At 39.0% G+C, this 18,844-nt stretch overlaps 1 protein-coding gene across 1 annotated transcript in view; it reads left to right on the forward strand.

The window, feature by feature from the left end:
• Positions 1 to 3,634: 3,634 nt before the first annotated feature.
• The window catches only part of LOC139120329 (transient receptor potential cation channel subfamily V member 6-like), a 15,543-nt gene continuing 333 nt past the window's right edge, over positions 3,635 to 18,844 (forward strand). The window contains exons 1-14 of the mRNA XM_070684662.1: positions 3,635 to 4,199; positions 8,770 to 8,946; positions 9,359 to 9,539; positions 11,730 to 12,096; positions 12,298 to 12,549; positions 12,890 to 13,045; positions 13,809 to 13,925; positions 14,212 to 14,322; positions 14,633 to 14,784; positions 15,380 to 15,489; positions 15,804 to 15,949; positions 16,561 to 16,677; positions 17,077 to 17,487; positions 18,420 to 18,844. The exon at positions 18,420 to 18,844 is cut by the window's right edge and continues 333 nt beyond it. Of these exons, the coding sequence (XP_070540763.1) occupies positions 3,725 to 4,199; positions 8,770 to 8,946; positions 9,359 to 9,539; positions 11,730 to 12,096; positions 12,298 to 12,549; positions 12,890 to 13,045; positions 13,809 to 13,925; positions 14,212 to 14,322; positions 14,633 to 14,784; positions 15,380 to 15,489; positions 15,804 to 15,949; positions 16,561 to 16,677; positions 17,077 to 17,487; positions 18,420 to 18,446 (2,799 nt within the window). The 5' untranslated portion in view covers positions 3,635 to 3,724 and the 3' untranslated portion in view covers positions 18,447 to 18,844. The remainder of the gene's footprint in view (positions 4,200 to 8,769; positions 8,947 to 9,358; positions 9,540 to 11,729; positions 12,097 to 12,297; positions 12,550 to 12,889; positions 13,046 to 13,808; positions 13,926 to 14,211; positions 14,323 to 14,632; positions 14,785 to 15,379; positions 15,490 to 15,803; positions 15,950 to 16,560; positions 16,678 to 17,076; positions 17,488 to 18,419) is intronic.

The following is an 18,844-nucleotide window of genomic DNA, read 5'->3' on the forward strand; positions in this document are numbered from 1 at the left end:
AGACAATAAATTGCTGGCTAAAATGAATAATCAACAAGGTGAAAGAGAACTGTAACAAAGAAATGATATCAAGAAAAAATGGTACATCCTGCACCATATCAAGCCAAGGTTTTACCGTTACAACTACAATCACCGTATTGCTTCATGCACATGAGATGAGGGAAATTCTTTTATGGCAAACATAATCTGAAGCTCTACATTTACAATACATGTTTAAATGACGTTTACCATTGAAAGCTTGATGGGTCTAGCATGAAGTATTGTTGCGCTGAGGAGGATCTATGTACTCATTTGCGCATGGATGGAAAAAAAATTATATATGCCGATTAGTTAGGTAATTAAAGTGACTCCTACAAAGAGTTGATAGAAAATGAAGATGTGTTTTTCTCTGTGTTGTAACCATTTGCTATAACATCGACGTTGCCAACATTTCGAGTGAACTCCGTCCACATCATTTATATCATTAAAATACTATGAAAGTAATTAAAACTTCGTTGTTCTGTGTTCTGCCCAATGTAAAAAAATATTATATTTTTGTTGTTGGCTACAATTTCCCGTGCCATTGTTTTCAAACAAAGCGTTGTCTTGAGGTTGTTGTTTGTATTGTCATCGACAGTAGTAGCGAGATGGTATTGTTTGTTATTTTCAGTCATACCTGCACGCGGACTGGAATACTAAAACGACAAGATTACTTGCCCGAACACACAGATAGCAGTTGCCTCGGGGATAGTCGGTGCGAGAAAGGCTTATGGAATAGTTCATCCAAGAAAATTATCCCTCACCGTCACAAGGAGTCAGCTTTCCTTTCTTTTACCACTGAACGTTTACCTTTAGTTCGATATAATAAGAGTAGTCTCTCTATATGTGGTATGCATAAATCACACTTTAAATGCTTGATGAACACTACAAAGTTGATTGTCTAGCCAAGCATAACAATAAGCAAGACCGGTGACGTAGTAAGTCATAACATCACTGTATTTCAATTGATATAATCGATAGAGAATAATGAGGGAAACTCTTCCAGAACGTTGAAAGAATTATCTTCCATTGGCAACTACTCCATGTCAAGTCCGGATCAGTTTTCCAGCTATCAGTAAACAAAGAATGGTACATGGTACCATAATTTTACCTCTCGAATATTAGGAGAATAAAGGAGCCTAAGTTTAACCTCTGCCCAAACTTTCATGTAGGAATCTTCAAATCAAAGTCACAATCAAGAACAAAAACTAGGAGTAGAAAATCAAAGAGCAAAGAGTTGAAAAACAACCTGCTTTAAATTTACCACAACTTCGAAATTCAAAGTGGTCGTTATATATCTTATGTTAACGCCACACAAAAACTTTGATTTCACCGGAAAAGATATATAGTGAAAACTCTATTTAAACCAATGGCTTCAAAATGAGTCTCCCAAGGCAGCAGACCAGCACAATGCGGTACAAAAATATTAGAATCTTAATATCTATCCCTCAGGCGCATAGTGCCTTGATCGTAAATAACAGCTTTGGCGACCCCTTGTCAATATATGACGACAGAACTGAATACTAACGAAGGTCAGTAGTCCTTGTCGAACAGTATACGACAGTTAAAACCAAACCAACTAATTGTGAGTACATGATTTATCTCCTGAGCACTTTTTCTTCCAAATGATGCTGGTTAAACAATTGATCTGAAACGTACTAAGAACACGATTGGAACTAATTTGGGATATTGGATTTTCATATTTTTCAAATTTCTCAAAAGTGTTAGGTGCCCTATGACTTAATGTTGCAACATTACAAATTACTCATGAAAACATGTGTGTAACGTAAAAAGAAAAGCAGATGAGATAACATTGCTTCACCATCCAATTATCCCAAATAGTTCCAATCGTGTTTAAGTCTAACTTGTAATTGTTTACAATTGATTAGCGTGGTTTAATAGAAATAGACCAAGAAGAAAAAGATAAGCCCCGGCTATCAAGCGATACACGGTTTCATCTGGCATTGATATCAAACTTCAAAACTATCTCTGAACTGCTCGACTTTCGAAACCAATGCGTTTTTCATTCTTTTCCTCTTTGAACTAATATTTGAAAACTGCTATTGATTCTCTGATGTACCGTTATTATTTCAAAGTGACCAGCAAAAACTTGCAACGGTACAGTAATGTGTAGAAAAGCGCATTGGTTTAAGCATAGATAGTAGTTTCTCTACTGCCTGTGGTTTCAGCAAACAAACTCAGACCATCGTGCGAGTCATGTTTTTTTCCTCACATTGACAACGCAAGGACACTAACGGGGCACTAAAGATAAGTTAGTGACATCGTTTTATAAAGGTTACACAGGCATGGAGAACTAGATGAAAGCACAAGTGCAATTGAACCCACACACTATAATAAAAATTCACAAACTATTTTAAGTTCTGTCCTCCACAGCATATAATTCAATACTCACCTTGTGGTCAAGCCGTACGATACCGTCGCATATGCTCTGACTACAGTGAAAACGATACTACAAGCGCACAAAGAAATAGAGTTTCAAAGTACTAGTAGATCAATACGGGATAATACCTTCCAGACGGCAAAGAATGCGAGAGACATCCGTGACAAGTTATAATAGCATAGACAACTGCGCAAAGACTTAACTCTCGCTTCAAAATATATTTAAATGACTGGATGAAGCAATTGAAGACGCCTCCGCGCTTGGCAATTTTAAAAGCTTTAGCTGTTCTCGGTTTGTTTTTTGGCGGGCAGCCATTTGGTTTCTCGTATCAGCCGAGGAGATTTATTTTGCTCGACGATCAACTTTGAAAAACTTACGTGGGCGGGCAGGCAATAAGCCTTTGTTGTTTGCGATGGTTTACCTATTGAGAGCAAAATCATGTGAAGAGGGTAGGCTTGTTGGCGCTTCCATTGTGGGGAAACGAGCCAACGGGAGGTCCTCCTTGGGCACTGGGGATTAGAATTGGATTGGAAAAGAATCGTAGGAAACAGCCAGCTGTGAACATCCTTTACTGTTCCCTTCAACTGTTACCCTAAAGTAATATATTGACATGTTAAAATACCTCTGTCGGCGTCGTCTATGCGAAACATACAAAGCTTGATAAAAGAGTCATGCACATGTGTAGGCAGGGACTGATCATTCATTGCAGGGTAGAGATGACCACAAGGATGGCGCTGAGTTTTCTTGCGATTTGAGATTTAACATAGTCTGTGGGACTAAGCCCAATATCAACATACCTGTTTCTTTCTGTCTCCGGCCAAATGATTATTTTAACGACAGCAGCAAGGTTAAATAATGTTTCTGGGGCCATCCCTCCAAATATCTAAAAGTCGATCCCTAAAAAGAATCGAAGGCGGCATGAGCGGCGGGGTCATAATTTATTACAGCATAAACATACACTCCTTCACACCAATAGAATGTTAGCTGACGGGAACTTTAACTTCGCGGTTTTGTTCAATACAGCGTTCTCACCGTATTTTAGACCAAAGGCCAGAAAGTAGAAATCATGTACAGATCAAGTTAAAATTAAAAGCGTCTCACCAGTTTCACGATTAAGAGACATTTTGCGTCGAGCTCACGTACAAAAAGCCCTTCATTATTCGGACCCCCTGGTAACAAAATGGTTCACTCCAAGCTAAAACTACCAACTTGATGAATAAAATGCACACAGCGTTATACTTGGATACATACGTAGACCGTTCCACGTAAACTATCCTCTGTCGACCACAACTGTTTACACGTAAAATGGAGAACATTTGCAGTACTACAGCGACGGAGAATAATCAAAAGCGCAAACAAAAGGGAGAGGAGAAAACCGATCCAACCTACGACCTTGTAAACCTGAATGATGGTGGTGAGCTTGTGAAACTCGTACCTGATGAGGAAATTCGAAAGAAAATCGAACTCTTGAGTGATGAGGAAATCAGAGAGAAAATCAACCCCTTACCTGATGAGGAAATCAAAGAGAAAATCGAGGGTTATTTAGATCATCATAGGAAAGGCCAAGGAGAGAGCGATCTTGTCAAATTCTTGCGTGATGAGGAAATCAAACAGAAAATCCTGGGGTTTTTATATGGGAACGGTAAAGGAGAGAATAGGCCGATCACAGAAGTTATAAAGCGGAGAGAAGAGGAAAGGCTAAAGAAGCAGGAGTATACTCATGTCAACAACAGGCGGAAATCATCAAAGGTAGAGTCAGATAGTGAAAACAGGAGAGAAGGTGAGTATTATGGTCAACTTCGTCCTGCCAGTAAGGTCAACAAAGCTAGAACTCCATTACACGATAACATTCTCAACTGCTTATCGCCAATACGACAGGGCAGTAGCCTATCCTCAGTGACCTTAGTTGAAGAATTGAAACATTTACAAACGTGTTATTAACTAAATAATCTTAGCTTGTAAGCTTGTTGACTAGAGCGTTATTTACATAGATTGTATCTTTTGAAATTAGTTTAATGAATAACCACAGCAGCAACGACAATAATAATTAGCTACCATAATTGTTTACATTAAATTCGAATTAGACTGTATTTATTTCTCAATTAAGAAAGTCAACTGGCAATCTCGCCCTTCTATCATGCCAAGGGCATAGCAAGCTATAAACTCGAGTATTTGCAGCTTTATGGGTAGCGCGTCAGCACCAAAGGCAGGTAATGTTTGTTTTCAGATCGAAGTCCAAAATGCTATAATTATGGCACTTGGGACGATAGCGGTTGAAAAAGTTCAGAAAAAAGTAAATGTTCGTCTACGTGCAAGTCTGATAAACCAGCCCTAGGCAATTCATTCAGCAAACACTGTTTTCGAAAAGGGGGTGGGGTGGGGGTAAAAAGTTACGATATACGGCAACAGTTTTTCGTAACTTATTGTGCCATTAATTGAAACGGTATTCATAATGATGTAACTTAGGCTGCTTACTTTTGATTGTATTAAATATTATAATAATAAAGTAATGTTCTCACCGTAACATTTTATCCGGGAACAAATTTGTCGTCATTGGCTGCAGTAGACGGAAGCGAATATAGTCTTTCTGTCTCCATGGCAACCAGGCACGCAATGACTTTCTTTAAAACAAGCCATATCCAAAGGGCTGCAGGCTTTGTGAATCATTGAAACTGAGCGAAGTAAACAGGACCAAACAATATGTAGCACGCTGACAAACACAATGGATAACCCGACATAGAATATGTGATTAATATGTATTTGTGTCAGACTGGACTGCTTTCGTTTCTGACCAGAGCATAGCCTTACCGATAGTTTGCCATTAACTTATTGTGGCTTTAGGAAGGTATATGGAAATCCGGTCACGACATGCGACATGCGACCTGCGACTTCAAAACTGCGACCTGCGTCCTGCGTGTTTATCAAACTGCGACCTGCGTCGGGTTAGTGTTAGGTGTAGGGTTAGGGGTTAGGGTTAGGGTTACGGATAGGGGTAGGGTTACAGCACAGTCCCTTGTGGAGGGACCGTGGTTAGAGTTAGGGTTAGTTAGGGTTAGGGAAGTCGGACCCCCAACCAGAAGACAAGTTTTGAGCCTTGCCTCTCCCCAACGCCCCCGGCCAGGGCAACGTGTAGCTGGGGTTAGGTCGTAGATCACAGACGCAGGCCGGGGACGCAGGTACCAGTCACGACATGCGACCTGCGTCCCCGGCCTGCGTCTTTAAATTGTGATCTGCGACCTAACCCCAGCTACACGTTGCCCTGGCCGGCGGCGTTGGGGAGAGGCAAGCCTGAAAACATGTCTTCTTGTCGGGGGTCCGACTTCGGGGTACGGTTGCACGGTGGGCGCTCAGCCGCAGAGATGCGTCGGCTCCCGGCGGCCGGGCGGCGTTGGGGAGCGGCAAGGCTCAAAACTTGTCTTCTGGTTGGGGGTCCGACTTCCCTAACCCTACCCCTAACCCTAACCCCTAACCCTACCCCTAACCACACCACCTTAACTTAACACTTTTCCCTCCTTTCTCTCTTACTTTTATTTATTTTCCACCGTTCCTTTCGCCGCCTTGCGAGTATTTTTGGCCTGTATTGCCGGCCCATTTTCCGAACAGTCAGATATTCAATTCCGCCCGACATTTGTCCACTGGCCTGCCCTGCCGTCTCTATACCACCAATACCCTACACTTTCTCCTCCTTTCAAGCACTTATTCTCCTCCGTTTCCCTAGCCACCAATTCTTCCACTTTCTCCACCTCTCAAGCATTAATTTTCCGCCGTTCCCTTCGCCGCCTTGCCTGTTTTTTCCCGACATTATTGCCGACCCGTTTTCCTTACTTTTATTTCAACTTCGCCCGACATTGCTACACCGCCCGGCTCCGAAATCTCTATACCACCAAAACTTTCACTTTTCCCTCCTTTCTTTCTTTCATTTATTTATTTTCCACCGTTCCTTTCGCCGCCTAGCCTGTGTCTTTGGCCTGTATTGCCGGCACATTTTCCGAACAATCAGATAGTCAATTCCACCCGACTTTTGTGCACCAGCCTGCCCTGCCGTCTCTATACCACCAATACCCTACACTTTCTCCTCCTTTCAAGAATTTATTCTCCTCCGTTCCCCTCGCCGCCTTGCCTGTTTTGTCCAACATTATTGCCTGGCTTTTCCCCCACATTTATTGCAACTCCGCCCGACATTTGCACACCGCCCGGCCCTGAAATCTCCATACAACCACCACTGTGTTTTTTTTTCGATCGTCCTCTTTGTCGCCTTACCTGTCTTTTTCCACTGTCCATTTTCCTGACATCCGCCCAACATTTGCGCACCGGCCTAACCTGCCATAACTTTACCACCCATATTCCTTTACGTTCTCCTCCTCCCAAGCATTTATTTTCCGCCGTTCCCTTCGCCGCCTTGCCTGTTTTTTCCCGAAATTCTTGCCGACTCATTTTTCCTTACTTTTATTTCAATTCCGCCCGAAATTGCTACACCGCCCGCACCGGCCTGCCTTGCCGTCTCTATACCACCCATATTCTTCCACTTTCTCCACCTCTCAAGCATTTATTTTCCTCCGTTCCCTTCGCCGCCTTGCCTGTTTTTTCCCCGACATTACTGCCGACCCATTTTCCTTGGTTTTATTTCACTTCCGCCCGACATTGCTACACCGCCCGGCTTCTATCCCATTCATTTATATTTTTTACTTCAACGCATTCACGATCAATCTTCCCCGGCGGGTTGAGGATGAAGTAGACGCTACACGAGAAAACCTAACCCTAACACTAACCCTACGCAGGCCGCAGGTCGCAGTTTGACAAACACGCAGGACGCAGGTCGCAGTTTTGAAGTCGCAGGTCGCATGTCGCATGTCGTGACCGGATTTCCATAGGAAGGAGTAACCACTGAGGAACTATTGCAAAAAATATCACTGCAACTTTGCGATAGTCGTGATTTTTTTGCGGATTTGTCACAGTAATTAATAACTTTGCGAGGCAATGAGCTCACGCCATCTGTTAAAAAATGTGCAGCCAACCGATTGATGTTTGACCAAAAAACTATCACCTGTGGCGAAAAGAATAACAGAAATTTGACTTAGAAGAGTAACATTTAACCAATAGCAATATCATAGAAATGCGCCAAGAGTTAGAATAATTTGACAGTGTGGGAAAATGTTGATATCAAAATAGTCAGTTCGTTCTTTTCAACAATTTGTAGTCATTTGCATAATGGCAATGATCACAAATGTGTGCGGTAAATTTTAAAAATAACTAGATTTATTGGTTCACTTGTCCACACATGTGAGCTACTATCGTTGTACCACTATCAACTTGTCTTTCATGTCTGTCTGTCTGTCTGCCTGTCTCTCTATCGGTGCAACATCTCAAGAATAACTCGGAACTGAATTTGGTACGTAGATTCGGTTTTAGAATAGCGAGATCTAATTAGTTCTTCGTAGATGTTGCTTGCATATTTAGGTTAATTTGCACACTTAATTATTTCAGAAAAGTTTATATAATTCAAGAACAGCCGCGCTAAATTTGATGAGACATCATGCAAATGTTGGTCACACAAAGACACAAAAGCAGTGAAAGATATTAAGAGGTGACATGGAAGTTAATTGCTAATTCATATTTATTTGATTAACTTCTGCAATTAGGCTTTAAATCAATAACGGGTGCACATATCGGAATAAAATTTGGCGCACAGATTATGCTTGGGAATGTCATGACTGGTGTAATTTATGTGGTTACGGCTTGCATAATGAATTCTACTGTTTACGATTAATTGTCCCGAAGTCAGACGGCATAAACCCCATGATTCATGCTCCAGATATTGACCATACTTACGCACGACAAATTTCAATGCCATTGACATCACATATTTGCATATTAAATGAACGTTTCCAATTAGGGATATATATCTAGGACTAAACCAAATTTTATGAAATGTGCCATATATGTTTACGGTAAAAAGAGATAGTAGCGGTGAAACACTTTTATCAGTTCCATAAATGTTCATCGCTAATTTGCATACTTAATAATATTTTAATTAAAGGGATATAGTAATTGTTGCCAAACAAATTCGACTTTAGTTGGATAGATATTGCTCATGACAATTGGTAATTTACACACTCAACGAATGCCGAAACACCAAGATATTATTCAAATGCTTCATTCTTACATTTGCCTATTTCAAGACTAGCTATTCTCATGTTTGCCACACAAATACTCTGAAAAATAAATGACACACTGTCAAACTGTTTGGTTCATATTTTCTACAACGGCCGAATAATGAATATGAAATAGATATAACGTAAACGATAGCCGAATAAGGGTCTTATCTCGTCCACAATTTCTTTGCAATGCAGGCTGTGGCGAGAAATTTGTGTGCTGGAAAATCGACAAACGAGGAAAGGTTGGAGAAACAATACTTCACATCTGCATGTTGATGAAAAATTCTGCTGATCATAGGAGACTTGCAAAGATGTTGGTTGAAGTGTTTCCCAGTTTAGTTCATGATATTTACCTCGGAGACGAATATTACGGTGAGTTTTACTGCTGTGCATGAATATTCGTTTCGAAATTATGAGCTCACTCTTGATAATTTGTTGCAGAAATTATTGAGTTCTGAACATGAAGAGTTTGATGAAAAGCGCCCCATGTATGGTTTTTATTTCATTTTGAAAGATCTCCACCATGATTGGTCCTGCTATATGCGTGGTACACTAACAAAATGAGGTCTGAGTAGAATTCGAACAATGAGCTTTGTTGTTTTATGTGTGCGAAATCATTAAAATACAAATAATTGCAATTTTTATCCATTTTGATGCCTTCTTCTTCAACACCCTTAGTTTCATGACTCTCATGAATAATCACTGCAAATTACGTAGAAATCGTAACATACCTACCACCATCAGAGTCCAATATTAAAGACAGCTGCGCATGCGTTGTTTGCAGGTGAATCGCCCCTTCATATGGCAATAGTAAACGAAGATACAGATATGGTGGAGTTTCTCCTTGAAAATGGAGCTGATGTTACCGAAAGGTGCTTTGGAGCGTTCTTTTTACCAGACGACCTAAAGGAGTCCTGTGCAGTTTATCCTGGCAGTGAAACGTGTCAGAAAACAAATTATGAAGGGTGAGTAAACGGTCAAAATGCCATTTAATGAATTTGTTCAGAGAAATGCGGGTACGAAATGTGGGATACGATGTGCGTGAGCACGCTTTTCCACACACCTAATGTCAGTTAATTGTCGGTCGTATGACCGGAAGTACTTTTAACTTTGTTGTCTTATATTTTGTTCTCTGTCCGTCGATTAGTTCGTTTCTTCGATTTTTTGCATATGTAAATATTTGACTATGACGCAGATTTCCGAACGTCTGCGCTTTTTCCTCCCAATTGACAATACACATAAAGTAATAAGGTAGAAATCATCAGCAGGGTGCTGTATCTATCGTATCTATCTACCTATATATGTATAAATGGTCAAATTGCCATTTCAACAAAATATTTTAGAGAATAGCTTGTACCAGATACGGGGCAGGATATGTGCTCACTCTTTCTCAATGTCTGACGAAGTTTATTGATCTTCAGATCGCCATGTGCATGCGAACTTCTCTTCCTTCGATAGGCAATCGAGCAATCTTCAGCACAGATCAGTTGATAGTTCAGGATGTGTATTGGTTTCAAGACATTTTGACTTCACTGTTCTTTGTTCAAGGAGTGGTTCTAGAGAAAACGTTTTTCTAATGTTTAAAAACGGAGGCCATGAGGATGAGTTTAGGGTTCGATATGTGAACATATTGTGTTGTTTCATTTCTTTAAGGAGTCTTTAATATACATTAAATTTAGGTTCCCGTGAGCAACTTGTATGGGTCCCCATCATTGTATAACATCGTTCAAATTTCACACAGTAACGGTTGTGGGCTACATTCAGAATTTTTCCATCTGTAGACAATTCGTGGTCAATCATTGATAAAGCATGGAGCTACTCTAACATAAGCAAGTGATGTAATCTTTGTGTATCAGAAAAGCTGCACATTATCAATGCTGACAAATCTACACTGTTAAACAAATGCTCTGAGTTGGTTTAAAAATGTCGCCACAAAAACATATATTATTTATCGAATTTTAACACCACCTACAAATAGAATGGTTCGTCCTAATCATATATGTAAGAGTGTCAAGCCAGTAATCCTTTCACTTCTATCTGAGGATTGCAGGATGCATGAAACTTAAGTAATCGATTTCATTACTTTGTACTTGAAGTAATCTGTTTATTTATAACGCTCTGCTTAGCATTGAACGCTGTAATTTCCCACGAGAACATATGTATACTTCGAGATATATATATATATATATATATATATATATATATATATATATATATATATATATATATATATATCCGATATTTTCACATAATACAAAACAGAGCAGTTCACACAATAATATTAGTGTTTTTAGCGAATGCAGCACAAAGTTTGTGTTAATGGCTTTTCTTAGAGTTTAACCTCCTTTTTAACTCAAGACAACTAAATGTCTATCGGTAGCTGTCAAATTGTCATTTTCTTTGTCTATTTTCCTTTGTACGTCTATCTGTGTCAGTGGAAACTCATGGGATGATTCCAACTGTCTGCTGATACGCAGGTGTAGAAGCAGAATGAGACGAGATTAGTTTGCATAGGGCGCGGCACCAACATCATTCGATAGTTAAGTGTTGCTAAATAAACGATTCTTAAAAATGTTTGTCATCGACCTAATACTATTCAATGTAAAACAAAATTGGGTCGTCTAATATCTTAAAGGCTAGACCTTGTATTTTGGTTGACAATATCATAAAACATAACTATTAATATGTTCGATCAATGTGGTTGCCCAGCGAAAGTCATCCGAAATCATTAGGAATGATTATGATATTAAAATGTTTATGGCAGCTTAATTTGTAATGTTAAGGTATCTATCTGAGTGTCCATTATTGGCACCTTTCTAGGTGGAAGTTTAGCGTTAGTTCAATAAAACCTTTCGAGGTAAATTTGGAACGGAGTTTGCACAATTGAAAACACTCAGCACATCTGACAAACTTTTATATGCCTCAAAAAATGCCAGAAAATGTGGATATAATAATACCATATTTGCAACTTGCAATGATTGAAGATGCAACCGTAACCCCTTCGGAGTGTAAAACTATTCGGGTGATTGAAATCACACTTGCGATCGTCATAGTAATTTCCATGTTTTCGATGCCAACGCCGAGAAGCAAAAATATTAAACATGTGATCTGTGGGTGGATAAGTTCTTCACCGTTTGGCCCCATTTATTTGATAGATTGACTTACTGGGGCGAATATCCATTGTCATTTGCTGCAAGCCTTGGTCAAGAAAAGATATTTAAATTGTTATTGGAGAAAGCCAACTTTGAGGAAAACATGAAGTCAGCCGTGATAAACATGCAGGAAGCCCAGAAAAGCATACAGGAAGCCGAGAGAAACTTACAGGACGCCAAGAAAAACATACAAGTAGCCAAAACCGAAGAAAAGAGGAAGGAAGCTGAGGGAAAGAGGAAGGAAGCCGAGGTCAAGATGAAGGAAGCCAAGGAAGAGATAAGGGAAGCAAAGGAAAAAATGAAATTAATTAACAATGTAGACTTCAACGGTAACACTGCTCTACACATGACGGTTATACACGATCAAAAGGTTAGTGTCTTACTGAAAAACATATCCATACATTCTAATAACTTATCACTATAAAAATGATACTACGGTAATTGGGAATTTACAATATTTCATCGCTCAGTATGCAAATTATGTGTTTTTTCGCTTTCTTTGTTTTAGCTCTATCACTCTCACCTGCGTCGTATTTGAGCTTATAGTACACCCATATATTGTATATCGCAGGATATGTACAACCTAGCCCGCGATAGGGGGGCCGACCCAAATCTTCGCAATAAACAGGGCCTGACACCTTTGAACTTGGCTGCTACCTTGGCAAGAAAAGAAATGTTTGATCATATACTGGAATACGAGAGAGACAAGTACTGGACCTATGGGGATGTGACTTGTGCTGCCTATGCCCTCGATGGGTTTGATACTATTGGTACAGATGGGGAAATCGACCGAAAATCAGCTCTACATATCATCGTAAACCAGGCAAGTATCGTTTGGAAATATGTTTCCCATATACAGCAGTTGCATCATGTTGTTACCAAAATTTGTTATTTACCTTCTTGTATCAGTATACTTTTCCATTCGGAAAAAATCTAAGATCCTTGATCGAAGACAAAATTGGTGGAAACTATTTGTTGATAGCACTTTTAGATTTCTATAAGTTAATGTAATCAGCAATCACAACTATAAGTGAAATTTTTAAAAAATTCAAATGCTATCCAGTTTTTTTGTTCAATTTTCCAAAGATGATATTATTGAACATTTTACCATAAATTGTATCTAGTTTCTCTAATAAATAGTTATGTGTATTCTAACATTGTAGAAAGGACAAGAGCACCTTGATTTGATGGATGGGATTGTGTGGGAGATCCTTAAGGAGAAGTGGCAGTGTGGGAAATATTATTTTGGCCTTAAATGGTTTCTCTTCTTTGTGTACCTCGCAATCCTAACAGCAAATCTGTACCTGCGACCAGGAGAGGTAATTCCATAAATCTAGTTACCTGCACGAGTAACTTTTCCTTCATGCCAGCAGAAGAGAGAGAGAGAGAGAGAGAGAGAGAGAGAGAGAGAGAGAGAGAGAGAGAGAGAGAGAGAGAGAGAGTCAGACAGACAGACAGACACAGACAGACAGACACAGACACAGAAAGACAGAGACAGAGACAGAGAGAAGTATTAGACGTAGACACTACAGACACGCGGAGAGAGCAATCATGTCCCCAAATGATCATGAAATTGTTGTGTTTTTGTTTCGTTTCGTCTGTAAATTTCATGATGTGAGGAGATAATAAAATAATTTGCAGGTTCTCCAGTGATCCGTGGACTCATTACGTTCAACAGGCGGTTTGACAATGGCACACAATGAGTGATTCATTTGAAATTCAAAAGAAAAAGATTGTTCTCTTTCTGCGTTCAAAAGCTACATGTATTTCTTGGTTCTGCTCCGGTACTTTTAACTTTTTTTAAGCTTTTCAAGATCATTTAATATGTACAATAGGAATCATATAATGATAACATATTTACCTGCATGACGTATGAAGAAAAATGATGATTTAAACGAGTTAAGCATATACCGTGTCCTTTCGAATCTGTATTGACAGTTGGCCGCGCAGCTGTGTGAAACTTTCTAGCAAAAAAAGTGTCAGTCTTTCCAGTGCTATTTCGATTTGTACAAGAATCACCCCATTCAAAGGAGTTACATTATTAGTAAAATGTACACCACAATCATTGTTTTCTTTTGTCAGGACCCGTATGCTACAACAAAAGAAGTGAACGTCTCTGTAGGCGAAGGTTATGAGCTCCAAAACATCACAGTATCGGATGATTGCTATCTTCTCAATCATCACACTTCCGATGACCAGGTATATCGATAGCTCAGTCATGTAGCATCCTACAACTACCACTACTACTCAACTGCTCTGTCTTTTCTATATCCCAATGTTTTTGAATTTTCTGTATTTTAATTGTAAATATCTATGCATTCATTGTTCCCTTGTATTTCACAGTTTTCCCATTCATATTTCTACCATTTATTTCGAAATCGGTTTTCCGTTGTACAGCTTTATACATAGCTATTATGAATAAACGATGTTAAATGCTAATGTTAAATATTCTGGATGTTTATCGTTTGGTTATTTGTTATTTCAGATACGCATAGCCTTTGAAGTGACGTGTCTGCTCGGAACCAGTCTCTATCTGGCATTCTTCATCAAAGAAATTATAGACAATGGCCTTAGGGACTTTTGTGATAAAAATTTGGTGAGTAAAGATAAACGGACGAAAAAGATGGCCACGGTATGCTTTTTCCAAGACTTTAAATTACATTTCAGTGAAAGTGCAAGCAATGGTTTTAGATAGCAGGCGTGAAAGACGAGAAAAGGTGAGAAGAAAGTCACGCAACACCACATGATATCGGTACAACTTATCCTACAAATGATATTACAGTGATAGGAGTCGAACGATAAAAATGTCCATAACTTACAGCCATTTTGAGACAAACAGGCTGATTGATTTCTCTTTATACAAGGCTGCCGATAAATCTGATACAGCATTACTTTTCTTTTATTAGTGGCATCCCTCTGCAAACGGAGTCTTCTTGGTTTCGGTAATCTGTCTCCTTTTGGCTGTACCTGGTCGTATAGCCTGCATTCCAGTTTATGAAGACGTTATGGTAATGTTTTCACTGCTGTTGACATGTCCGTACTTCATATACTTCCTCAGGTAAAGTAGAAAATGATGTGCACGTTCTTCATCCAAGAACAAACTCCACATGGTTAGAATACAATAATTATACAATGCAATATTATCACTTTATGATTAAGGTACACAAAAAATGTAGTGCCTCTTTTTTGCTCCATACAAAGGTTATTCGTCCATATTTGTGGAGCGGAAAATTTAAATGCTCATATGTCATCCTACGTAGCTGTTACGCCTTAACTATTATATACGTGTAATGTGTTTCGTCTTTTCTAGAATTAAACTTTCGCTTATACTTTCCTCAAGCAAACTTTAAACCATTCTCTTTCAAAATGAAGAGTGATAATCGAGGTCACCATGCAAATTTTGGCACCAGAGAAACAAATTACCAAACATTTACCCATACTTGAAATTCAAATTGGCCGCTATCCCTGTGTTAATTCTATGGGGGAATTAGTATTTCGATTTTCACAAAAATAAGCCTATGAAAACTTTATTTAGTCCTGGAACTCCAAAATTAGCCTGAACAAGCGGTAGAGCAAAAATAATGATGTAAAAGTTTGATAGTACAAATATATGTCATTCTATCTTGATACACTGACATGTCATTCGTTTTCAGTCCGTTCAAATTCATTGGTCCGTTTCTGGGGATGATTGATAAGATGCTTTGGGGTGATCTATTGAAGTTCTTTGCTATCTACCTCGTCTTCCTGGTGGGATTTTCTCAAGGTAACAGATTGAATATCATATTTTCTTGAGATCATTTCATCCACCTATGATTAATCTTTTTCGAAAATGTATTATTACTTCAATTAATAATGACAAAGTCTGTGTAAGCGTTTGTATCTTAGGGCCACTGCATATGTTTCTAATTTAATTCCAAGAACTATTGCATGTGTGTAAAATTTTCATTTCGCATCAGTCCACACAGACTGAGACACATGATTCCCTGCACAGTGATTTTGATGTGTTTTTCCTTGTCACTTTTACTTCTTGTTGAAAAATCCAACAGGACTGAATGCAGTGTGATTTCCATTTTTCAGCTATGTACATTGCTTTCATCGGCACGCCGAGCACTTTGTTTAACGACCCTATCAATGCCCTGCTAGGGCTGTTCATCATGTCACTTGGTGAATTTCAAGACATCTATGCGTCCTTTGATGATACCCGTTACATAAACTTACCCAAGGTTAGCGATAATTTCTGTTCTCCCCTTATATTACCTTTAAGATTCCTGGACATGTAGCGGAAGGCCGTTTGATATCCATAATATATTATAGCTTTGACAATACCAGTGAATTTCGTGACGTCATACCCTAAGATTATTACTGAGAGTGTATCTTATTATCCAGCATTGTGGCCCAAGATGTTTCCTACATCTTCAAATTCACTTGCATCGCCAAAATTATAAAATAATAGCAATAAAATACACCCTACCAGCCCATAATGGACCTAAGCAAACTTTGCACTCGATAATTCCTCGGCTTCACCTGATACACTATGTTGTGCAAAGTTTGCTTTCGTTATTTATATTGTACACTATGGCGAAACTTCAACAAACTGTATCTTGCAAACGTTTATCAAATTTTGTCGATCTTGATTTCTTAATTGCACATAAGCTTAAATCCACTTTTCAATAAAAGATAATAATGATTCATGGTGAGGCTAAAATTATTACCCAAAAATATTTTACAGGATGCGTAGATGGAATGTTTTCTCTTCGAAATTACGTGATTAAGGCAATTCGAGTTATCTTTTATGAAAAATAACCCCTGGTTAATTTTATTTTCGTAACGACAGTTGTTGTTTGTAGTCTACATGATTCTGGTGACTTTGTTGCTAATCAACATGCTGATCGCCATGATGGGTAACACATTCAACAAGCAAGCCACAAACCACAATGAGTGGCACAGACAGGTAGGGTTTCTTTTGAAGAACAAAAATCATTCTGGTGCCTTATTTTTCAACGACCCCATTGATGGATCGGTGGTATACTTAAAGAATTCTATTCACAGACAAGATCTGATTTTCATGACCAAGAGCACGCACTCGGAACATTGCAAGCATCGGGAAGGAACATGAGTTCATTGACTCCTTATTTGTCTAACACTGTAATACGTTTTGAAGCAATTATGGATAACTACTGGACAATAAGAAAAGGAGACGGGCGTCTGTTAGTTTGCTCTTTACTTCCTATTTATTTTACTAAGTCAGTGTTTGCACTAAACTCAACATTGCAACTTTTCTGCGACAAGTAAACTAATTCGGCCAAATTTGCTAAATGATTATTTCAAAGCTTTTGTATTTACAATCTAGTGGGCGAAGATAATACTAGGAAATGAGCTGGCATTTCCACCTAATTTACGACTGAAAATGCAAGACCGATACGCCCAATCCGGAAGAGATGCAAAAGCTGAACGAAAAAACGATTCTGCTGAACGGTCTGCCCAATCCGGAGGAGATGCAAAGACTGAGCATTCTGTTGGACGGTCTGCGGCATATATGCTTCAGCCCCTACACAACAAGCCTTCAGAAGATAAGACCCAAGAGCCTTCACAAGATAATGAAAGTGCGCCCTCCGGAGAAACTAGTACTGAGAATAATCCCTCTGCATGCTCAAGTGGGACTGGGCCCCAGCCATCAGCGAGTGCTGGTACTAATGGACGAAAAGCTGAGAGTAAAAAGCTGAAAGCAACTAAGGTTTACGTTACGAGGAGGCATAAGGAGGTAGGTTTATGTATAGGATGATAAGAAAGGAACAAAATGGGCAGATCTTTGATCAGTTTTGTAGATTATTTTATCCTTGACATTGACTGAACCCCAGTGGTAGACAAAACTATGGAACTGCACCTTGGTCGTCATGAATATTGATTAATTTCAAAGTTTTTAACGACTTAAGATCTTGAATGGTTTGTGAAAGAGACAATAATTGGATGCTGTTCGTGCCCCATGGAGTTTGGTTGAAGTTATCAGGACATGATGTGATCGACTTTGTATGAAAGATGCATGATTTTCTGTCAGTCATTTATGCCTTTGTGTCACAGGGTCAGGGTAGATATACCTGGGAAGATTGACATGATTTATTCTTCCCTCTCAATATGTGATATTCTCAATAAAATGTGCATTTGACAGTCTATTGAGGAACTCAGTTGCTACCCATGGTCTGCTCTCTCCTTACTCAACCACGTTCACATATTACGGCCGTAATCTGCCTGCTAACACGGCCCGATATAAACCTCCTAGATTACGTCAACCTGTCGTCATAACACGATTGTCTCATTGCCATTGGTAGACAATTGGTAGTCCATCGGCATATTACCGCTGCAAGTGCAGGGTTTACTGGGAATACTAGAAAAATCAAAACGAAGATTTATCACGCAATGCATACATTTACTCTATCCCAATGCTTTTATACTTTCGGGGAGAATGTTTAATTTCAGTTGACTCTATATTTACATCCAAATTCTGTCAAAAAAAACCCATAAGTTTGACGTAAGATAATTCAAGCTTAAATTATCTTACGTCAAACTATGTGTTTTTTGACAGAATTTGCATGTAAATATAGAGTTTAGACATCTGTGGAAAATTATTAATAAGCACTTGTCGGTTTTTTTTCATTATTAATAATGAACAAAAATGTTTTCCTTATTTTCTTGCAGCAACCAGCACAAGCCAAGAAGAACTGATACACCTACACATAATATTGCAACTGTAAACCCTCCGAAGATTATGGTCAGCCACCCTTACATACCTGTAAAGAAAACTGTAGCCAATCTGAGCAAGGTTTTACTTGCGTTTCTTTGGCAAGTCAAACCGAGTAAAACTTCGTCTTGATAATTTTGAAATCACCGACGTAATTTTGCGTTCATGATACTGATCAGTTTGTATGAATCAAATCTGGGGATCACCAAAGTATGCTGTGATAGAGTATTCTTGCGCTTTAACGACGTTTGACGATGGTTGATTCTTGATGCAGGCAATTGAACATGCCGATATGAGATTCATGTTACAAACTAAGCAGAATATGTCGAAGCCCTTGTTCTTCGTGATGTGAACTACTTTTACTCTTCAAAGTTTTGTATGT

Source organism: Ptychodera flava, chromosome 20 (assembly GCF_041260155.1).
Source record: "Ptychodera flava strain L36383 chromosome 20, AS_Pfla_20210202, whole genome shotgun sequence".
Classification (NCBI taxonomy): domain Eukaryota; kingdom Metazoa; phylum Hemichordata; class Enteropneusta; family Ptychoderidae; genus Ptychodera; species Ptychodera flava.